This window comes from Lepidochelys olivacea, assembly GCF_965140295.1.
Source record: "Lepidochelys olivacea isolate rLepOli2 genome assembly, chromosome: 10".
NCBI classification, from domain to species: Eukaryota; Metazoa; Chordata; order Testudines; family Cheloniidae; genus Lepidochelys; species Lepidochelys olivacea.
Window position 1 is genome coordinate 43827089 of NC_140420.1, and position 24383 is coordinate 43851471.

The following is a 24383-nucleotide window of genomic DNA, read 5'->3' on the forward strand; positions in this document are numbered from 1 at the left end:
GTCTTCTCCTTATCTTCTTCTCCCAGAGGGATCTGGTAGTACCCACTTCGAAGATCCAACACAGAGAACCACTGGCTTCCCAGCAGACAGTCTAAGGCATCTTGCACTCGAGGCATAGTGTACTGGTCGACCACAGTACGGCTGTTTAGGGTGCGGTAGTCAATACACATCCGGATTTTCCCATTCTTTTTACGAACTACCACAATGGGCGAGGCGTATGGGCTGCGGGACTCTGTAATGATGCCATTCGCAGCCAGCTCCTGAAGATGATGTCGCACATCTTCCATCTCAGAGAGAGCAATCTTCCTAGATCTCTCCCTAAAAGGTCGAGAGTCATGTAGTCTGATATTGTGTTCTACTCCTTTTGCACATCCCACATCCCACTCATGCAGTGAGAACACCTTGGATCTTTCACAAAGTTTCTTCCTCAGGCGATCTTTCCACTCCTCGGACACTGGTGAATCTCCAAAGTCAAACTTTGCTGGGTCTATCGTCGGAACTTGCGTTTCACACTGGGGGGTTACAATTGACTCGGGTTCAAAGAGGTCTGCTATCTTTTGTCCTCGCCTCACAAAAATATCACGACTTGTCCCATTAGCAATCAGTATAGTCACCTCTTCCTGGGCTTCAGCAGGTAGGGTTATGACTCCACTAAGAACCAGCACTCCTTCAGGGAGCCCTCCCTCAGTTGGCTGCTCCACCACTGCTAATGTTCTCTTATTGCCTTTCAGGCAGGTACTCATGACAATCACCTCCTTTTCTGTCATTGCAGACACCACTAAGGGGACCGGGCCTGCGTACCTCAGTGCTCCCACCGGCAAATCAGGCATCACTCTTTTTGCGTCCTCAATTTTTCTGTAGGCTGCAGCACAATGTGTGTGTATCACCAAGGTATTCAGGTATTGGTCCCCTGCTCGCTGTCTGCAGTAATCTGCAAGTACCTTAAAGAGGCTGGAGTTGGTCCCTATCAGCACGGACACATCAGAGACACCTTTAGGGTCAGGGCATATTAAAGCTGCAGTGTCCACCTCCTGTCTTACCCCAGCGATCTCTTCTGGGAATTCCAGGTGTACAATGACATACCCCTGATACGGGTATTCATCCATGCTGAGACCACACAGGCCAAGCCCTGTCAAGGGCTGTATAGGCAGATGCATAAGCATCTGCTGGTAGAAAGACTGGAATATGATAGTCACTTGGGATCCCGTGTCAAGCACTGCTCTACATTCTGTCCCTTCAACCTTTACAGTGACCTCAGCTCGAGGTCCTATCAATCCTGGTGGGATTCGGGTGGCATGGTTCTTCGCAGGGGAGCCTCCAAACCCTGCAGGCCTAGGCGGCTCCCTTCCCAGGCCCTGGGGCCGTTTCCCGACTTTCCCCAGGTGGTCCTCAGCTTTTGGTATACTAGCGGGGGATTCTCTGCATTCTGACACCTGGCAGCAATGTGCCCATCCTGGCCACACCGGTAGCAGAAGAAGGATTGCCCTTTCCCGTGTTGCCGGGGTGGGGCAGAGGTTCTAAATGTAGTCTTCTGGACCGTGGTAACAGGGGGTTCCTTGTACGCTGAAGTCTTTGCTGAATCGATGGTATTCTCTAGTTCAGCCACTTTCTGTGTCAGGACCTGCACTCGTTGGGTAAGTTCCTCTTGAGGATTCACCATCAGCGCCTTGGGCGCTCGTATGGATGTTGTGGCAGTTGCCTGGGGTGGCTGAACCTCCCAAACCTCACCAGCTGCCTGCCTCTCTTCCTCCTCTCGGACCTCTTTTATCAGTCGAGAGTAACCCGGTGGATTGTCTTGGCGCTCCCTTAATCGAAGGTGGAGAAGGATTGGGTTCTGATATTGAATTCCCCTCACAATCTGAGCCAATCTAGTCCGGTCCATTTGCTCAACCGCTACTGCTCCCCTCATGATGGCTCTCTGTAATAATTTCTCCAACCTCTGTATGTAGGCAGAAACTTTCTCTCCCTTTTGTTGCCTGGCATTGAGGAACTTGCAATAAACATCCTCTGAGCCCTCGGTTCTCCCGAAGGCATGATCAAGGGCCTCTAGGCAGTCCTTTACCTTGACCCCAGGGTTACTGAGCTTCAGGGTGCGAATCACATCTAGGGCTGGCCCCCTGAGGCACTCTACTAGTCGCCTTCTCTTTTCAGCATCAGGTACTGGCCACTCCTGCAGCATTTCAGTGGTGTGTTCCAGCCAGGGTTCAAATGCTTCCTCCCCGGGTATTGGGGTGGGACCCCCAGAAAACAGCCTCAGTTTACGATAGGGGCTTGACTCAGGGTGGGGTGGCACGACCTTCTCTAATGCTTGTCCCAAAGCCTTCACCCACTCATCAGGTGATGGAGCAGCCTCCCGGGTTGGGACTCCTGGGTCAAGGCCCAACAGACCCGGCATATCAGCCAAGGTCTTCCCCTCTCTCCCCAAAAAGGCTGACATTTTCTTTAAAAACTCCACTTCAGATGCAGGAGCCGGTGAGGGCTGGCTCCCAGTAGTTATTACCTTCCACTCACCATCTTCCACTGCTATCGTGCCTGGAACCTGTAGAGGGTCCACAGCCGACGGCAGCTCACACAGTACAGCAAAATCTCCATCCTCCCTCACAAATATGCGCCCACGCATTTTACACTTACTCAGGTACTCAGTGGATGCCCTTAAGGTAGGCTCTATTGAGCCTTCATCGAATGCCTCCGGCACCCCGGTCACCAGGACACAGTTCCTAGGGTTAATATTCATCCCCTTGCACCAATCCTCTAGCAAATGTAGGGCCATTATACAAACTGTAATTTCTTTCCCAAATATAACAGATCAAAACAACAACAACCAGATTCTGGGTTCTCCCAATTTAATGACTCACCTAAGATGTGCTTGCGAGGGGTACTGACCCAGTCTCGATCCCGGACGAGCCCCCACAAATGTAACCCTTCTGCCAGGCCAAGTTGATAGCAGCAAGGGCCGGGTTCAATACACAGGGGTTCCCTCTCATTAAAGCAAATGCAAAACTGGCTCGAGCCCCCACCCAGTGACCTGGGAAAATCTTACACACCCCCTGGGCGCCTCAAGGAGGCAATACTTCCCCTCTCGCAAGCACAGAGTCTTGGTGTAGTAGAGAATCTTTAATAACATGAGGCAAACAACATCAGCATTAAATTGGGGAAACACCACAACTAGTGTTCATTAACCAAACCATGAACACTGACCCACCCCAGAAAATTTGGGCCACATCCTTTCCCTCAGGCTCTTGAGTCCCAGAACCCAAACGTGTCTTGAGTCCAGCAATCCACTAATCGCCCAAAGTCCAAAAAAAGTCCAGCCCCGGAGTTCAAAAGTTCACCTGCAGAGTGTTACTCCCCAATCTGGCTAAAATGTGCCTGGGTGTGGGGGAAAGAGGTAAGGGGCACCTTACGTGTCCTGAAGCTGACTGCCCCACAGGGCTCTGCTCCGCTCCACCACGACCAGCTCCGCTCTGCACAGCTCACCGTCTCACGACCGGCTCCGCTCAGCTCGCCGTCTCACGAACACACCGCTGTCTCACGACCGGCTCCAGACAGCTCGCCGTCTCACGAACACACCGCTGTCTCACGACCGGCTCCGCTCAGCTCGCCGTCTCACGAACACACCGCTGTCTCACGACCGGCTCCGCTCAGCTTGCCGTCTCACAAACACACTGCTGTCTCACGACCGGCTCCGCTCAGCTCGCCGTCTCACGAACACACTGCTGTCTCACGACCGGCTCCACTGCACACTAGAACTTCCGGCTCCCCCCTACTTGACACAGTGCTCAGTGATTTCAGCTCTCAGTGATTTCAGCTCATAGTAGTGGGAGCCTTAGTGCTGGTGCACTATAAGGCTGAAGTGAATTCAGCACAATACCTGTAACAAAACTCTTAATAGACCCAAAATTAGCTCTGACATTCCACAGTGGAGAGAGACAGAGGTGCAATTGGTGCTTCAGGCCCTCACAAAAGGGGCCTACACCACCAGGCACTAATACCTGTCTCAAGTCTCTCTCAATTCACAGAGTTTTGGAACCCATGTCCCTTGCCTAGTGAGTGCTACTCAGTTGATGGTGAGTCCTCCATCATAACAAAAAGGCCAAGTACAGTTCCAAGCACAGTTCCCATAATCAGGGTACTAACAATTTATTCTTCCCGCCCCAATAACAGAGACACTGGGGATCCCACAGCAGCCAAAGTGACGATTTGGGCAGTTATGGCCTCATTCTAGGCAGGGTGGGTGTGCCTATGCAAATGAGATCAGCCCCTGAAGTTCTTTTCCACAACTTGCCACACCTCACCACCAGATGTCAGGGTGGAGCCCACCCTGTCTCTGCTTACACCATGAATTCAGGAAGTTATTCTGCCCTCACTTTACTTAGGTTGATGTTAAAGTTTTGGTATCGAAAGTGAGTTTGATGAGCCCTTAATCCTCCCTTTAGCTTAGTTGAAAAAGACTGTTCCTGTAAAAATGCTTAAAATATTGCAGGAGCGGGGGAAGTAGTCTGATTGAGGCAGCTGCGCCCTTTATTCGGCTGTGAGCTCTGGGTGACAGGATAGTGCCCACACAGCCAGGGGATGGTGATGTTATCTTTGTAACCAAGATTAAAGCAGGTACAGGCCTAGGTTGTGTCAATATCTGGCAGCAGAGATAAAGCCTGCCATCTGTGTGAAACACCCTGTGGGCCCTGTCTGTTGGTAAAGACCTGGGACCAGAAGGAAGGGTGGATCTGAGGATGGGTCTAATCAATGATAAGATGCTAGCATGGGCTACTTTCTAAATCTTCCCCTTCTGTCTCCCTCTTACTCCTCCACTCTTCCTCTCCTACTCTGCCTCCCAGTGCTTTCCCCTCTCCAGCTATGGGGACATAGAATTCTCCTCTTGAGGAGAGGAGGCAGGTGGGGACTTCCAGTCAGAATGTCTCTTCATTTCCTGCCAAGTACTGCTGCTGCTCTTCCACTTGCTGCAGGAAAGCTGGGAGACCCACAAAATCCCCACCCAGGCCAGGCTCCTCCTGCAGATCCCACTTCACAGTCTTCTGCCTGGAGAGTCCTCACTTCGCCAGAGAGGGAAGAGATGGCAGGAGGGTGAGCCCTCGGGGAAAGGCTCCCCCAAGCCAAGGAAAGAGAGATAAATATAAGAGGGGCCCTTCATTGGCTTTTAGCAGGGGAAGAGGGACCAGGCACCCATGTACTTTAATCCCTGCACATCAACTCCTCATAGGGGAAGCACCTTCCTGATCTCCCTTCCTGGTGGTTGGCTCATGCTCTATAGCAGGGGTGGGCAAACTTTTTGGCCCGAGGGCCACATCTGAGTGTGGAAATTGTATGGCGGGCCATAAATGCTCACAGTTCCCAGCCAATGGGAGCTGCGGGGGCGGCGCTTGGGGTGGAGCAGCGTGCAGAGCCCCCTGGCTGCCCCTACGTGTAGGAGCCAGAGGAGGAACATGCCCCTACTTCCGGGAGCCACGCAGAGTCATGGCACATGTGGAGCAGGGCAAGTCCTGGACCCCGCTCCCTGTTGGAAGCTCAAGGGCCAGATTAAAGCATCTGAAGGGCTGGATGCAGCCCCCAGGCCGTAGTTTTTCCACCCCTGCTCTATAGCACAAGGGTTCATATCTCTTATCCATTTTTATGCTATTTAAAGTAACTGCAGATGTTGTCAACATTGTAGTCTGAGGGATACTGGAATGAAAGGGGCAAGGCCACAGAGTCTTAAGAATCTAGCCGGACCCTGATTCCCCACCATTCCGATAAAGAAACATTTTGTCTCACTTTTCAGTCTCCCAGCCTCTCGCAAACCACGCCCAGCTGTAACCAACCCAGCTGCTGGGGGAAGGAAAGAATATTAACATAATCATATACATTTCTACATAACAAAATCATATGAATCATATAAATCAAGTGTTTTGATTGCTACCAAGTTCTTGGCTTCCATGAAATCCTGTAGCAGTGAGTTCCACTGGCTAATTATCTATTATATGAAAAACTATTCCTTTCTATCAGGTTTAAATATGTTATCCTTCCATTTCATTAGAGAGCCCTTTCTTCTTGTGTTATGAGGAAGAGGAATTAGAAGCACCCGATTCAAACTTCTCTGAACCATTCATCAGTTTCTACACTTTTGCCGTGTTCCTTTATGCACCAACAGACTGAGACGTAAGCCTTCTGTTCAACATGGAGTGATATTCAGGGCTCCTAGTCATGTAGGGCTTGATTATTTCTGACCAACAAATATTTATGGCTTAGGACACAGGGTCCACAGGGGCTCAGAGTACCAAGGTTTTTAAAAATAGGAGCCTAATGTTTCTAAATCCGTGTTCAGGTTCCTAAATAAGTGGCCTGATTTTAAGAAGTGCTGAGTACCTAGCAGCTACCACTGAAGTCAATAGTTGCTCAGCATTGTTGACAATCAGAGCATTTATTTAGGTGTCTAACATAAGACTCCTATTTTTGAAAATATAAACACAAGTCCTCAGTTTATGACCACAACTGGATAACCCCAAGAAAGCAGGAATTAGGAGGCAGTTAAATCACTAGTCTAGGACTGAGGAGATCTGGTATCTATTCCTGACTCTGCCAAAGACCCGCTCGGTGATCTTGGGCATGTCACCTAACGGCTCCATGCCTCAATTTCCCCATCTGTAAAATGGAGATAATGATATTTCCCCCTCTTTGTGAAGCACTTTGAGATCTACTGATGTAAAGTGCTATATGATAGCTAGGTAAAATTATTGTTTAAGCATGTTGCTTTAAAATAATACCTAGAGCACTTTTTATCTATTGATACCATTATCCACATTTTTCAGATGGGGAAACAGAGGAAGGGATTTACCCAAGGTAACCCAGTATGTGTCACTTTCATTTCTCTAGTGAGGAACCTATGCTGCCCCAGGTGCTTTGTGGTCTAGAACCCCTGAGTTGTGGGGTGACTCATGTCAGCCCTTAACTGGGCACATGGGTTTATACTCTGAGAAAAAATAACCCATCTCTTCTTGCTCTCATAATGTGTCTTACTGTGGTATTCAGAGATCCCAGCCCAATGAATATGTGGTGATATGATGAACAGGAAGGAGCAGTCTGCTGTAGGAAGTGGGTGTGCTCCATTACTCAGCATGGTATGTGAATTATTTCCAGTTCAGGGAAAAGACAATGTGACCTTAAAACCAGAGCAGATGAGTCACAAGCTGCTGCTACTGGGTGCTCCATCACTGCAAACTCATCCTCTGAGTCTGCTGGGCAGAATGACACACTCATTCTTGCTGATAACAGCCATTATCAGGGCTAGCCTCCCACCTGGCAGGGCCCAAAGCTCCTAGGACAAGGGGAAATTGGGGGATGGCCCTGGTAGTCTCAGCAACCCAGAGCCCAATTCCCCACTCTTTAGTCTTTGGGGAACCCTCAAAGGTAGCTTTTGGCTCAGCTTCCCGTCTCCTTGGAGCCCGGCTGTAACCACCTATGGGGAGGGAAACTGGCCATGCATGGGGACCTCAAGCGTTCATTTGTCATGCTTGGTTTTCAGCTTGCTCCCTCCTCCCTTTGTCACTAGAGTGAGAAAGCAACAATGGGGAACAGAAAGATCTTTGTAAACGGTTTCTAGGGCCCTGAAAGACAGGGGGAGGGGCAGGAGGTATTCAGGACAGGCTTCCAGCTGGGATGTAGGGCAGCCTAGCCTCTGAGCAGGCACATGGGGGATGGGCAATGGGGTGCTGTCCCGTGGCAATGAGGCATAGCACCGACGCTACCGGGAGCCCAGGCCGTGGCAGAATGCAGGGTCCCACATGGAGCTCTCTCTTGGCTGGCACACCCCGTGATAAGAGATTCTGCTGCTGCTGCTGCAGGGGAAGGGAAAGGGAAATGAAATGAGGCTGCTGCACGGGGAACTAAGGGGCGTGGACCCCTTTAACAGATGTTACAGCATGGGGGGGGTGAGGCCTGCAGTCCCCTTCAGAGCTCCTGCTGCATGGGGGTTGTAAGGGATGCGGCCCCTTTAAGAGATGATACTGCTGCATGGAGGGAGGTAAGGAATGCTGCCCCTTTAATTGCAGCCACCGCTGCCTCTGTCACTCGCAGCCCGTGTGCCGAGCGCCTTGGGCGCCTCTCCATTGGCCAGCTATCCGCGTGAAGTCGAACTACCTTTTCCCACCGCAGCTTGTGCCTCCGCTAGTGAAAAAAAATCCGTCCGCCCCGCCTCCCCTAGCGAGCCAGGCGCGGGCGGCGGAGGGATCCGTAGGGCGGCGGCATTCACCTTGAGGAGCGGCGGCTGGGGCTGCAGAGAAGCTGAGGCTCTTGGGGAGAACGGACGCGGCGAGGAGCAGCAGGTACCCGGGTGGGGGGAGGGAGGGAGATAGATAGATCGGTTGGCCAGCCAGCCAGCCAGCCAGGTGCCGCCACTCCCTGGGGCGGAGCGGGTCCTTCCCAGGGAGCCTCCTCCATCCCCCCGCGCTGAGGGGCCCAGGATGCCAGCCGATCCTGGCCGGCGTGGCCACTCTACTGAGGCCGAACGAAGGGCGCGCGCTGCTGCGAGTCGGGGATGCTCGGGCTGGGGCGCCGAAGCTCGTCCCTTCCCAGCTAAGCGCGCAGCCACCGCTGCCTCGCGCAGAGCGAGTCTGGCCGTTGGTGGCGCGCGGGGGCACGTGCGTGGTCCGAGCTCAAGCTGTCCCGTCGGGAGCACGTGGGGAGCCGTCCTCGCACGTGGGAGGCTGCCGAAGCTCCACTGCGCCAGGCTGTTACAGATGCGGCGGGGGTGCAACCCATTGCCCTAGCCTGTTGTTGGGAGGGGGGCTCCAAGAGCCAGATGAGACCATCTGATGCACCACACTAACATAGCAAAGAGCCGCGTCCTGAGGCGGGACAAGCCCAGCTTCTGTTGTCAGATTCTTGCTTGTACTAATTCTGTACAATTTGACCTATAGAAAATGCGATGTTACTCTTAAAGGCTCCGGTGAAACTCAATCCTTTTAACCTTCATTGCTTCAGTGATGCAGGGGAATCTACACCAGGGGTGACTTTCAGTAGAAGAGGAAAGGGCAGACTTAACATATGATGCAAAATAGAAAGTGAGGCAATTAAGTACCTTTCAAAAGGTTTTAAATCAAAGTTTAAACCTCTGTCCCTTCATCCTGTGTTCGAGATGTCTTCCTCCTACAGTGAGCTGTTAAACTAGGTTAGCTATCCTTAGGTTAGCTTTTGAATGGCTCTTGTAGCATTGGTTAGCCTTGTGAGACAGGGATTATGTTGCATTGCATACCAAGTCTAGTCAAATGTGATCTGATTGCCAATAGGAAGGGTTCTTCCATCTGCTGCAGTCCTGTAATGATCTGCATTTCAGAGCTGATGCCATTTTGTGTAGTTGCAAGGGAGGATCTTTATAAAACATTGCTATTAAGTTAACTGTGAGGTCAGTGTAAGGGGGTGATGCTAGATCAGTAGTTCTCAAACTTTTGTACTGGTGACCCTTTTCACATAGCAAGCCTCTGAGTGTGATTTTCCCCCCTTTATAGATTAAAAACATGTTTTAATATATTTAACACTATTATAAATTCTGGAGGCAAAGTGGAGTTTCTGGTGGAGGCTGACAGCTCGTGACCCTTCCCCCCCCCCGCATGTAATAACCTCATGACCTCCTGAGGGGTCCTGACCCCCAGTTTGAGAATCCCTGTGCTAGATTCTATCCCAGCTTTCCCTTTTATAGGGAGGTCTGAATCACAAATGCCCCCAATGGTATCCTGAGACTGTATGTGTGAAACAAAACTGGCCCTCCCCCAAGCAGATCGCTTATGCATACTATTGTCAAAATGGCAAGGATCAAACTTCCCTACCCCTGGTGGGTCTGTTGGCCAAACGTAACTGACAAGAAACTACTTTGTGGGCAAACCTGATGGGTCAGGTTGCTGCAGCACCATGCAGGGGGACACGTGTCTGCTGGGATTGTTCAATGGAGTGCGGGTACCACTGCTGTCGCAACCCCTTGTGATTGGCTCTGATGCTGCAGCCTCAGAGGTGGTCATCTAATGTGCCACAGCACAGGACTGCAATATAACCGCTGATGTATAGTGCAGGAAAAGAAATGTGGAAGAGAGTTGTTCCTAAATTGTTGCCCTGGATTGAACCTCCGCTTTTCATCTTAATATCTGTTTTTTAGGTGGGTGATGTGTAAAAGTAAACTGAACATGCAAGTATCCCTCAAAAGAGGGAATTAAATACACCCCAGCTAATGGTATTCTTTAAACAGAATTCCAGTGTTGGTAAATTTGAAACTATTACCCTATTGATGGATGCTGAACTTTGTAGTGTACTATGTCTCTAAGGTAGAATTAGCTAGAACACCGTACTATGTACTGCCTTATTCTATACTTCCTACTTTTATTCAGATTAATACCAAACACCTCTGGAAAACAATTCTTGGTTTTGGTTCAGATACATGGGTTTTAATATACTACTGTTAGAGCCATGTCTTAAGAGGTGTGGTTATTACTAGCTATTTCTCTGATCTTCTCCCCTCAAATGCAAGAGTAATTGAGTAATCAAACTGGGTTGATATGGCACTGAAGTAACTGAGCTACTAAAAGGGGGAAGTGATTAAGCAAATTACATTTATTTCTGGTTGCAGCTACATGCCATAGAATTTGCAGAAAGAAGCTTGGATTCAGAGTTGCAAGGTATTTCAGTTTAGTGTTTCCTGGGGTTCAGTGGGCCAATCAGACTGGGAGTATTTGCCACTTCCCCCTCCTCCCACGCCAAGAAAGCTGGCAGTATCCTAAAGGATGCTAACTTAGATCAGTATATGGCTCAATAAATTTGTTAGTGACTTAGTCATCTCTTCATCGCACAGGCAAGCGAAGGCCCCTTTTGAATGTCTCCTGTATTTTTTCCTGTATTATGTCTGTGCAAACATGTCCAATTTTGATGATCATCTGTACTTCACTAAAGACTGGTTTCAGAGTAGCAGCCGTGTTAGTCTGTATTCGCAAAAAGAAAAGGAGGACTTGTGGCACCTTAGAGACTAACCAATTTATTAGAGCATAAGCTTTGCTGTAGCTCACGAAAGCTTATGCTCTAATAAATTGGTTAGTCTCTAAGGTGCCACAAGTCCTCCTTTTCACTAAAGACTGGTTTTCTTAAAAAAAAAAAAATCTTTGAACTGCTCTTTTTAGAGTCAGATTTGCATGAATGGTGCTTTTGTTACTACGCAGTGGAAACTTAATTGCTGTCATCTCAGGTTAATAAAAGTAGAGTAGATTTTTTTTTTTAAATGGTCATGGCTCTGGCATTTCAGCTATTTTGGGATGGAGCACAGCATAACAGAAAATGCTGCTTATGTTTGTACAGAGTTTTGAATCTGTTAAGTAATACAACCCACTAATGTTTGCACAATCCCTCAAGTATTTTGTGACTCCTTATTCACTGAAATTGCTCCTATAAACTGCAGCCTTATTTTTATTTGTATCACTGAAATCTAGCAGAACAATTATAACTTCATCCAGCTTCAAGAATCTTAGACTTGTATCTGGTTATCTACAGCTATACATCAAGGGAAATTGAAGTACAGTTAGCCTTTTGAAATCAAGAGCTTTTATAAACAGAGCTGGCCACTCCCCACCTTTCTTCCTGTTCCTCTAACTCCTCCCCCCCAAATAGTGTCTGGGCCATGCTAGGGTTATCAAGATAATCCTTCACTAGAGAATTGGAAAGTTTTAGAAAGGTTCTAACATGGTTTGAGAACAGATTTGGGGGTGAGGCATAATGCATTTTGTGGCTAACAGTTATAACTCTTTTCAGAGTAGCAGCCATGTTAGTCTGTATTTGCAAAAAGAAAGGGAGGACTTGTGGCACCTCAGACTCACAAATTTGAGTATAAGCTTTCGTGAGCTACGGCTCATCCGATGAAGTGAGCTGTAGCTCACGAAAGCTTATTCTCAAATAAATTTGTTAGTCTCTAAGGTGCCACAAGTCCTCCTTTTCTTTTTAGTTATAACTAGTTCTCACTCCCACTCTTCTGTTGTGGCTAGATAACTGAAACAAACTCAAGTTCTTCCAGCAGAAAAGTAAACATACTGTGAAATCATAAGATACTTGGGGCTGAATGTTTTATGTCTAAAAAAGATCCTTCTGAATTTTCTAGAGATGAAATTACAAATTCTAGTGAAAAGCTGGTGGTAAATAAGGCAGTCAGTTTGATATTGCATTGACTGCACATTGAGGCGATCTAACATCTAAGAATGCAGTTAGTCTACATCTATGTGCCTCCACTCCTGGGTAAAACACTTAGAATTTTTATCACCTATTTAGTATATAAATAAGACCATCTGCTACCAGCAAGGTAGGAAAGAGGCCAATCTTGATTACATAAAATCCAAAGCTGAATCCATTTTGCTGAAGCTGTAAATGGCCAGGACAAATCACGTGGGTGTGTCCTCTTTCCTGTCCTCTGGCTTTAGACAGCAGCCTGTTCCTATTCCTAGGAGAGGCTATATAGCCCCACCTCCTCTGGCAGCAGAGCTTAGCTGCAGTGTTGTGTGATGGATAGCACGTAGGGAAAAAAATAGGACCGACAGCAGTAGCAGCTAACCGCCGCTACTGAATGATGTGTGCAGAAATGCTTTATCTAGGAGGTATTTCAGTTGTGTGCTGTTCTGACTCATCTATAAATCAAGGTAGGGCTCAAATCTTCACTCTACCAATGAATCTGCTTCCTTTCCTCCGAAAGAGATCACTAGCCTTGTTTGCTGATAGCACAGGGGAGAGAACTCTTGGATTTTTCTGGAATTTTGCTTAACTGTAGTTGCTTTGGTAACACATGCAATACAGATAAGTGTGGCTAGCATGTTATGCCTGCACCCTGATCTCTAATTCTTTTTGGAGGGGTTATATGATCTCGTTATTAGCATCAATCTGACTCCTTAATCAAACATGTGGTGAGCTTGATTTCTTCAGGGAGGTGCAGACTGAACTAGATCATGTTAATCTGACTGCTAATTCATTCTCATCTAGGAAAAGTATTGATGTCACAAACACAGCACCAGTGTGGCCCTCCCACCTATCCTTTCTAATCCAGTTAATTTGTGCTCTGAAAATCCAAGAAACATTAGCATCCCAAAAGCTGCTGTCTGAATGTCTGTCTCTGAAGATACAGGTTTAGAATCTGCAATTTGATGGTATCTGAGAGAGGTGTTCTAAATCAATTGGGTGAAGCAGAAATTGCAATGTGGTCCTGAATAATCTGCAGTATCTGTCATGCTGTCTGGAGTGGTTCATGACTGAGTGCCAACCTCAGGGTAGAATGTCAAAAAGTAGGACAGACACCCCAAACTGGTGCTGTGTTCTAGAATTAGATTTCACCAGTCCAATAACAAATGTGAATGCCTGGATCACTATAACAGTCTTACCATAGTCACAGACTAGAGTGCCCAAGCGGATTTTCTGTCTTGCCACCCAGGCAAGCTGGATAAATGGTCACTTACGGTTAAGATGACAAAATATTCAGGTTACTCCCAGTCACTTACCCTCAGATCAATTTGTACCTTAGATGTCACACCAAAGACAATCCTATAATTAACTAAGGATTTATTAGCAAGGAAAAAGATGAGGCTGTCTACGCTACAGCACTTACAGTGGCGCAACTGCATCACTGTAGCGCTTGTGGTAGAGAAGCTCTAAGCCAATGGCCTGTCAGCTTAAAGCTCCCACCTCTTGCAGAGGCAGGACATGCCTGTGATCACTGTTTCTCTGACTTTTGAGTTGCATTGGAAAAGATGGTAGTTAATGGGATTTTGACTTCAAATGAAACTTTTAAAAAGCCGTGATCTTATCACAGAATGAGTGTGAAATACAGAAATTTAAATTAGAGTAGTTTGTAGATGACTGTTAGGGGTTTCTCCTCCCCCCCCCCTTTTTTTTTTTTTTTGAAAAGCTTGTGACTCAGTAATAGCCTGATAGCCAGTGGACTGTCAGTTTCCATCTCAATTGCTCATCCCTTGTACAGAACCAAATGAGATGAGATGCTTCAAATAGTGCATGTTTTGACTTATTGATGTCAGTGGGCATGGGGAGAACTTTTGCTGCTACAGTTCCTTCTCATTCATTTATGAGAATATACATTATACTACTCCCTAATGCATTCAGCAATTTAGACTATACACGGTGCTACATAATATAAAGGTTTTGCTTGAACTCTTCAGAGGCTTTGCACCTGAAATCTAGGCTATGATGACTGGCTGTGGGAACTGTTCCCCTTCTGCAAAATCCATCTTTCTTCTTAGTAAGATCTGAGAATTGCTCCCCTCTCCAGAAGTTATTTCTTATTTTAAAGTCAGGCCAACCAGAAGGAAATAACTAAACAAATCCATCAGAGGACCAAAAGCAGCCTAATCGGTTGCAGGATCTGGAAGCCTGACACTGTGTTCATGTGTGAAATTGCCTTTTCAGGGAACTGCTTTGTTTTTAATATCTAAAAAACTCTTACGTAAGAATGGGGAGGAAGTGGCTTGATATGAAGGAGCTAAGGTCTCTCCTTCTGTACCACCGCCTCATGCTGCTGGGAAACATAAAGCTATGTATGCTGGAATAGCTATGTATCATAATGTAACCTTGCAATGTTTCTAATATGGGCAGACTTTCATGTGCCTTCATTTTTATGCATCCAGTGAAGTGAGCTGTAGCTCACAAAAACTTATGCTCAAATTTGTTAGTCTCTAAGGTGCCACAAGTCCTCCTTTTCTTATTTCTAACTCAGTGAGTCAGCACTTTCCTATGGGGCTGGATAAGAGACTACTTGCCAGGGTATACTGAGGTTTTCAGTAGCCTGTGTCATTGCAGTACTTCTCTATATCATAATGAGGATGTAGTGAGTCAGAGCTGCCTTGCATGAGAAACTGCACGTAGATGCAGAGAAATTGGAAGGCTTGACTGGCAGAGGTGGGTGAGGGAGGAGCTAAGCTTTCTGAGTGAACCATCTTAAAATAGCATGTGCTCTCCTGTGACAGCAATGCTTAATACGTTGTGGTTGGATCATAGTGGATATCTCTTCTGCAAAGGACTGTAGGTGAAGTCATAATGCCAATTGCAAAGTTGTTTTATGTCCATATTATCCAAACTCTTAACTGACAGTTGGGACTCTAAATCTCTTAGCCTTAATGACTGATAAAGCGGAATATCCTGATCTAGCTAACAGGTACAACTAACACTATCATTTGACTGTTACAGTAACTTTGATCTAACAAGCAATGTTACTGGTTTTAAGTAAGTTCTGCCTGCTTTTTCCCCAGTGTCCATGATGTAGGATAAGTTCAGGTTGCTGCTATAAATGCTAATTAGAGGGGGAAGTTGGGAATGTGTTTATCTTAGTTATTTTAATAGGCAATGGTTCAGAATAATCTATGAATCCAGATACACACAAGTACCATGTGGAGCAGTATGGTCTCAAATTCACCAGTAATATTTTTGGCTCTGCAGGAGTTAATAGGCAGAATTCACTGGCAGGCCTGTCTTATGCAGAAAATCAGACTAGATGATCATAATTGGTCCTCCTTCATTGGTTGAGCATGCTACATTCAACATGATTTTTGTCTTATGTAATGCAATAACACTGGAACATTGCATCCAACCAATTCCAACGCTTTGGGGAATGTTTTAGGCCTTAATGGCCAGAGCTTTACATTTGGGGGGGGGATAAATGGGAGACATGGGAATACCTGTTACCTTTTCAGCACAGCCACAAGCACTTCTGCAATAGTGTATCGATCAAACTGGTTGTCACCTACTAATGCCTTCTAGCATAACAATACCACCCCCCCCGCTCATCCTTCTAATAGTTTGTTCACACACTGAAGGACTATCAATCTCCCAGACCGTTAATGGAATGGGGTAACCTGGAATGAGGGTGGTAGGCCTACATTGGGGGACCCTGGTGTTGCAGTATATGTAGGAGGCAAACAGCCCCTGTCAGGGAGGAAGATTGAGGGGAGTTACAGGAAGTCCCTGCCAGAGAGGGAGATGGGAGAATAGCACCCAGGAATTTCTGGCCTGGAAGGCAGGGAGTCCCTGGTGTGTGCAGGAAGTTCACCCTACAGACACTATGAAGTGTGATTTCTGCCACACCCCCCCAGATCTGATAAAAAAACAGATGGCCTAACTTGCTGTCAGACTGCATTCCAAAAAAGCTACTTATCTAGGTGAAGGTGGCAGATTACTCAAATTATATAAAGAAAAGGAGGATTTGTGGCACCTAGAGATTAACAAATTTATTTGAGCATAAACTTTCGTGAGCGACAGCTCACTTCATCAGATGCATTCAATGGAAAATATCTCCCCACTGTATTTTTCCACTGAATGCATCCGATGAAGTGAGCTGTAGCTCACAAAAGTTTATGCTCAAATAAATTTGTTAATCTCTAGGTGCCACAAATCCTCCTCCTTCTTTTTACTGTGTTCTTTGTGACTGTGGAGCGCATCCACATTAGCAGCTCTTGCAACTGTAAAGAGCAGTGAATTGTGGTGGCTATCCAACTGTGTAACTGACCACAGGCTGCTTTGGGAAGAGTTTGCAATGCCTCATGGGGCAGGCACAGCATCACATGATGCAGGTTTCCCAATCCCATTGTTCCATGGGCATCATGCTACATTGCCAGCTGCTTTTCAACTGAAATAGGCAGGGGAGGGCAGAGTGACAGGGAGTGTGTGTGTATGGGGTGGAGATGGTGTGTTTCGGGGTACAGTGTGTGTCAGCATGCGGTCTTGTAAGTTCAGACAGCATCAGGAAGCAACCAGTCCTGGGGGGAGGGGGAAACCCCGGCATCCGCTCCCAGCTCTCTGCACAGCGGTCTCTTTCACACATGCACCACATGCACGCCTGTGTTCAACAGCAGGACCATTCCACATTAATGGTTTGCTTTGTATCCTGGAGCAGATCAGCACAGCATGCAATGTCTGTCAGAAATGGAGCTTTGAAAAGGGGGGGAGCACTTGTCTCCAGGGTAGTAGAGTTCAAAACAATGAGAAGAGCAGCCACTTGAGGGATTATGGATCACTTCCGGAGGCCAGTTGATTGCTTTCTGTGCTGTAAGATGTTTACACTGTCAATACAGTGCTGGAGCCCTCTATGCTTTAAGGCTTATGAGGTGTGGTGTTTTTGGGGGGGTTTTCTGCAACACTGCAGCTGAGGAGTTTCTGCGCACAAAGTGGCTTGGCTGTGTGTACAAGTCAGGAGTTACACTGCAGAAAGCTGCTTTACTGCACAGTAACTTGCCAGTATAGACAAGGCCTTGGCTCTTCTCTGAACCCTCTCCAATTTATCAACATCCTTCTTGAATTGTGAGCTCTGGAACTGGATGCAGTATTCCAGCAGCACTCACCCTAGTGCCAAATAGAGGTAAAATAACCTCTCTAATCCTACTTGAGAGTCCCTTTTTTATGCATCCCAGGATCTCACTAGCTCTTGGCCACTGCCTCTCACTGGGATCTCATGTTCAGCTGATTAGCCACAATGACCCCTGCATTCTTTTGTATCACTACTTCCCAGGATAGAATCCCCAATCATGTAGATATGGCCTACATTCTTTGGTTCTAGATGCATACATTTACATTAGCTGAATTAAAATGCATATTGTTTCTTGTACCCAGTCTACCAAGTGATCGAGTTTGCTCTGAATCAGTGACCTGCCCTCTTCCCTATTTATCACCCTCCCAATTGTTGTATTGTCTGCAGACTTTATAAGTGGTGGTTTTGTTGGCTTCCAGGTCACTGATAAAAATGTTAAATGACATAGGAATGAAAGTTGTTCCCTGTAAGACCCCTGTAGAAACACACGCTTGATGACTGTTGCCCTTCTACAATTAATTACATTTCGAAGCCAGTCAGTTAGCCAGTTTTTACCCATTTAATGTGTGCCATGCTAACTTTATATTTTTTTAAATCAAAATGTCTTTAATAGGAATCTTCTTGGGTTGCATATGAATTCAGTGGGGATGGGGAGGCTGGAGTGGTGCTGATATTGAAAGAGCTGAGGAATAAGCATTTCAGCTGGGAATATCTATTGACAAGCAAAGTGAAGTTTCTCAATTCAGTGTCCTTCACTGGCACCTTTCATACAACTTGGTGTTGCACATACCTGATTCCTTGTTTCTCTGTTCTTAGTAATGACTAGCTCCAGCATCAGGTGGAAGTGTTGCCTTCCAGCTCACCTTTGGCAGCCTTAGGCAGTAAACTGAACCCTTGCTTGAGACTAACCAGGCCCAGGCTTTTCTCTCAGACCTGTCTGATTAGAACCTCGTGGTAAAGCAATTCAAACAACTTGTGTCTTAAGGCTTGTCTACACTGGCACTTTACAGCACTGCAACGTTCTCGCTCAGGGGTATGAACACACACACATGCGCGCGCGCCCCTGAGCACAGCAAGTTTCAGTGCTGTGAAGTGCCAGTGTAAACAGTGCCCTGGCGCTGGGAGCCATGCCCCTCGTGGAGGTTTTTTGTTTGGTTTGTTTTGATTTTTTTTTTTTTTAAATCGAGCTCTTCCAGCACTCTGCCACGACTACACAAACCACGTTAAAGCCACGTTTAACATTGCCAGTGTAGACTAGTCCTTAGCTGGTGTTACGAAAAGGGTTAATCTGTTCTAGGATTATTAGTCTCAACATAGACTGGCTGGCCTCAAGAACTGAGGGGGGTGCAATTTCCTCTTATTTAGGTCTCCAGAAAAGATCAAAATCGGGAGATTTATCTGATTCCATAGTATAATTCTGTCCAAGTTTATTACAGTGCTATTCTAATGGTCGGGTAGTGTCTCCTTCAGACACCCTCAGCTTGAAGAGGTTTTATTCAAGTTTAAGCCTGTTGAGTTGTTCCGACTTAAAGGGTTGGTTTTAAACTTCTCCTACAGGATTAATCCATAATGTTGATTAGGCACTTGGGTATAGAAGAGACTTCAGCTCAGAAATGAACCTGTTAAATTGTACATCAGTGTGCATATTTTCTGTAACAAGACTTTGGTACTATAATGTTCACAATGGTATAACTACTATAGTCTGTAGATACTTCAGGGCAGAGAATGGAAACAGGTTAAGGGAGTAAGGATGAGGGAGCAGCACAAATTATGGATGTATTTTGGACTAACTGTAGGAAAACTACAGTAGTGGTCAGTTTTGCTGTTGCCTGAGTCCTCAACTGGTCACAACTGGAGGAAGTGTTCCTACGCTTAACCCCAAAGTGTAAGCATTCCTGGAACTCTGCAGTACGGTGACAATACCTGTGCACTTTCATAGTAGCACACTTGAAGACTGGCCTACAGGGAGGGGTGTGAATTGTAGAGTGCTCCAACTGCCGATGTAGACCCTGCTGGCATAAACTAAAAAGGTACCCAGTGCATGTTGATGTAGTCCACAGGACAACACACACTGGTACCTTTTTTGTTTACGCCAGCAGGGTCTACATGGGGCAGTTAGAGCACTCTACAGTACAGTTCAGACCCCTCTAGTATGGACTGGAGCATCATGTAGACAGGCCCTCAGGAAGTCCAGCGTTCTGAGATGATCGGTTCAGGCAGTGTTTGCTTATTATACAAGAGTCTGGCATATCTACCTGAGGTGCCATATAAACAAGCCCTTAAACAATCTTTACAATGGTATTAAGCAAATTTGTTCCTGATCTGATCAGTTAGGGGCTTCCCTTGGGCCTATGTTACATTAAGGCCTACATTGGGCCTTGGGTTACATTAATATGTCTGCAAATCCATACACTTGTCCATTAAAAAATACCCTCTAAAATCACTACAAGGAGACCAAATAAACTAGCTGTAGAAGACATTAATATTTCACTTCATAACCACTACCTCCCAGCAATTTACCAGGCACTCTTCCTAATCTTTGGTTTCTAGTATTAGGGCTTCACATCAATAGTTTGATTCAATAACTAACACCAGTCTGTGCTGAGATTACCCAAGAAATGATGTAAAATGGAATGTATATAACTTAAACACTCATGCAGAGTTGCTTACTGAGATTTGTTTTTAATCTCAACCAGCTCAATTTTCAGTGTACTAGTGTATGAGAACTGCTAAACAAATAGATTTACCTGCCAGTCTAAAATAACTCTAACCTCTCTCCTAGGTAAAGAATCCCAGCAACCATGTCTAAGCACCACGATGCTTTCATCCAGACCCAGCAGCTACATGCTGCCATGGCAGACACTTTTCTGGAGCATATGTGCCGCCTGGACATTGATTCTGAGCCAATCACGGCACGAAACACCGGCATTATCTGCACTATTGGTATGTGACTCTTAACACGTTGGGGGAGGTGGGTAATTGCAGCTGTCTCCTAATATAAAATTTAAGAACAGCCCCAAAGACTTCAGTGTTCTCAAAGATCTGTAGAGTGGATTAAGGAAAAATGCAAATATTTAACTTCACTACCTCTCTGTAACATGAGGAGCATGGGTGAACTCATGAGTATTGCAACCGTATCCTTTTCTCAAGTTTGCATGAATCCTGGCTTCAGAAGTAAGAGAGCCTATCCACTACTACAAAATATAAAATTGTGATTAGCTACGAAGTACACCATTCCTACTTTGGAGACTGAAGCAAAAATAAACCGTTGATCTCTGCACCAGTCTTCCTGCATGCTGCACAATGATAGTTAAAGTAGCTTGAAATACAAACTTGTACCCAAAGTAAGAGATGGATAGGAGTTGCTTCTATTAATGGCAGAGAATTGTCTGCTTTCATGTGCAGCTAGGGAATTGACTGCTAGTTTGAATTTGTGTTTCAAAGTGAAATGCTCTTCTAGCTATTGCAGACAGTTTTCTTTGCAGCATCATTATCCCTTTTTCCCCACTAAATCTAAACTGGCAGATTGAAAATGCAGTAGTAAAGATCTAGTGTAATGCTGTATGCAGCAGACTTTGGCTATGGGAGTAACATACAGCCAGGGTTGAAGAATTCTTTTAATACTTGGGAATTGCATTTGTGAGTTACAAGGGCCCTTAATTGGAGTGCAGTCATTCTTTACAGATATACAAACTAAGATATAGATGGAGACATCTGAACTAGTTTGAGGGCATGCACGCAATTTCCAGAAGCCCAGCAAGCAGAGACATGTCACTTCAGATATTCAAGTCCCTTTACGTCGTCTAGGGATATGTGGTTTACCCCTTCCTACCTTGTGAAATAGCCCACAAACCTAGAACAGTTTCTGGTTTTGCTATCTTTGCCTTTAAAAGTCTGTAACAAACTTAATCAATTGGTAATAACTGTGGTTCCTTCTAGGCCCAGCCTCCCGCTCAGTGGAAATGCTGAGAGAAATGATTAAATCTGGAATGAATGTTGCCCGTCTCAACTTCTCTCATGGAACTCATGAGGTAAGGGCAGAGAGTCTGCTGGATCAGGACAATGTTTAATCAAAAGCGCTTTCATGGGGCAAGATACTTGGTCCAAGGTGTGTGTGTGCTGCTTCAAGCTTCCAGCCGTAGGCAGTGGGAAGATGATACTTAATCACAAATTAACTTGTCTTTTGAAAGAATGCATAACATCCATATCCTGTATGTGCAGGTTCCTTAATGCACTTGGTAAGGTGTCTTGCCATCAGTAACTTTAGAGTCAAAACATGCACAACTGGCCATGCTAAGCAAAGGAACAATATTAGGGTGATCTCTCTCTCTCTCCCTGTACATGTCTCTGCCCTGCAAAAAATCTCATGCTAGAATCTTCTTTACCCAAACTGTCGTCCTTAGACACTTGCAGGAGAGGTTTGTTCAGGCCTAATCTTAAAGTATGACCTGAGCCCACCCATCCTGAGGGGGTTGAGTTGTTTTCAGACCCAAACTGACACTTCCTCCTGAGCCTGGGTCAGTAGTGTCATCTGTAGCATATCCATTGGTCTGCACAGCCTCATTTCGGCTGGCTGCCGCCAGCTGGTCTCTGCTGTAGAGAGAGAGGTATGCTGCACTGAAACGCCTCAGCACGCTCAATCCAGCACAGCAAGGTGGCAGTGGCTGACAGGAGCAGGGCATGCAGCTGCTGCTGCACGTACCCCACAGGCAGGAGAAGGTGAGCAGAGATGATCTGAGCCATGCAAGTTGTTTTTTTTCTTCACCTGAACCTGACACTTGTAGTTAGGTCCCATGGTGTTCAGGTCCCATTGCAGGTCTCAAGCTTACAGTTCACTGGAGGCTGATTAACCTTGGTATTTGCCACTTATGATAGTTTACTACACGTGGGCATACTTTCCTAGTTAAACAACTACTAAATCTCTCTGATTCTTCCCCAGCTTGTCATAAAGCACCACTATATCAAGAGGGCTCTGTTCTTGCACTCCACTGAAGGCGCTTCTAAGTATGCAGGAGTATGAGGTCCCCTGCTCTAAAGAATTTTCTGGCTAAATTGAATCAACCTATTTGAGCTGCAGCCTCTTGTAGTAATAGGCATAAATGAAAGCTGCTGGGAAAGCGGGTATGTGTATGTATGTGTGCACGCTTCCTTACGATCCCTTAAGTGTGTTAGCAAATGCTAGCCTGTAAAACCTTTTTCTAAGGGTATTCTGTTTGCTGCAGAGTCTGGATTTCACTACTAAACTAATAGGTCACTGACACAGCTGGCATACAGGTGACCAGTTTCAAGATCCTTGAAGCATGGACTTTGCCTCTTCGTTGCCTCTGAAGGAAGTCCTTTTTTGAAAAAAACAAACATGAAACCTAAATCACTTGACTCGTGTTACTATGTATCCTTTAAGTCCTTCCAACTACCATTTAGAATTAGGTTGGGTAGGAATAAAAACAAACATAGGAACAGCCATACTGGGTCAGACCAAGAGTCCATCTGGCCCAGTATCCTGTCTTCCGACAATAGCCAGAGCCAGATGCTTCAGAGGGAATGAACAGAACCAGCAATCACTGAGTGATCATCTCTTGTCATCCACTCCCCACTTCTGGTAGTCAGAGGTTTTGGACGCCCAGAGAATGGGGTTGGATTCCTGCCCATCTTGGCTAATAACTAGTGATGGACCTATCCTCCAGGAATTGATCTAATTCTTTTTTTGAACCCAGTTATAGTTTTGGCCTTCACAACATCCCCTGGCAAAGAGTTCCACAGGCTTACTGCATTGTATGAAGAAGTACTTACTCTTGGTTTTTAAACCTGCTTCCTATTAATTTCATTAGGTGACCCGTGGTTCTTGTGATATGCAAAGGAGTAAATAACACTTCCTTATTCACTTTCTCCACACTATTCATGATTTTATAAACCTCTGTCATATTCCCCATAGTCATCTCTCTTCCAAGCTGAGAAGTCCTAGTCTTTTTACTCTCTCCTCATGTGGAAGCTGTTCCATACCCCTAATTTTTGTTGCCTTTCTCTTCCAATTCTAATCTTTTTTTTTTTTTTTTTTTTTTTGAGATGGGATGACCAGAACTGCATACAGTATTCAAGGTGTGGATGTACCATGGATTTATGTAGTGTTTTCATATTTTCTGTCTATCCCTTTCCTAATGGTTCCTAACATTCTCTTGGCTTTTTTGACTGCTTAGTTCTAATAACCTAACTACTTCCGAGTCAGTATAGAGGTCTGCTGGAGTGGAATGAAATTCCATTTCTTCCTCAGCCACTGGTTTGCTGTTAACATGTGAACTTTATTCAGCAAACACTGATCTACTACTACAGAAATAAACAGAGTGCTATTAAAGTTATACATTTTGTTGTAGGCCATGCAACTTGCTGACTAGTACAATTCCATGTCTCAGAAGCAAACTCTTAACTACTTCAAATAAGTCCTGGGTCTCTGTTGCTTGGCTTGCTAGTTTGCAGAGGTATGTTCCCTGACCGTTATGGACATCATGCTCTGGCATTTGAAAGCACTATGTTAAATTTATGTGAGGAATAAGATCATAAGAAATGCAAACCATTTGTTGTCAAAGACAAGCCCCCTCAGTTTATATAAATAGACTAGATTCCTCTTTGTGACCTGAGATGTGGAAGTGATCCCATTCCCAAATATGGCTTCCCTTGCAGTGATGCCCAGGGCCTCCATGTTGCCTGTCCTTTAGCCTTCAAAATGTCAGGGGCTGTAGTTTCTATAGGACACAAAGTAAGCACCTCAAGCTATGTTACAACTTGGCCTCTTGCCCTCCCCTGAACTTTAAAGGGCACAGGTCATTAAAATGAACGCACACACTGCAGAAACCACAAACATGCTGACCTTTAAAGTTACGGAAAACTGGAAAAATCTAACCATTGGAATAGTGTCAGTGGCTGGGCTTCTGACCGTGGCCAGAGCCAGAAGCTGCTCATGTGTATGGCAAGAAGTATGCCTTGACTTATTTTTCTCCTTTCATAATCTCAGCACTTTCAACAGTTATCTGTGCTGTACTCCTAACTTGGATGGATGAATATATAGGGTAATGCAGAG

The 24383-nt window shown here is 45.9% G+C and overlaps 1 protein-coding gene across 2 annotated transcripts in view; it reads left to right on the forward strand.

The window, feature by feature from the left end:
• The first annotated feature begins 8163 nt into the window (after nucleotides 1–8163).
• PKM (pyruvate kinase M1/2) overlaps nucleotides 8164–24383 on the forward strand; it is a 39353-nt gene continuing 23133 nt past the window's right edge. For both annotated transcript variants that reach the window (XM_084642317.1, XM_084642316.1), the window contains exons 1-3: nucleotides 8164–8315; nucleotides 20094–20254; nucleotides 21251–21342. In XM_084642317.1, coding sequence (XP_084498443.1) covers nucleotides 20113–20254; nucleotides 21251–21342 — 234 coding nt within the window. In that variant the 5' untranslated portion in view covers nucleotides 8164–8315; nucleotides 20094–20112. The remainder of the gene's footprint in view (nucleotides 8316–20093; nucleotides 20255–21250; nucleotides 21343–24383) is intronic.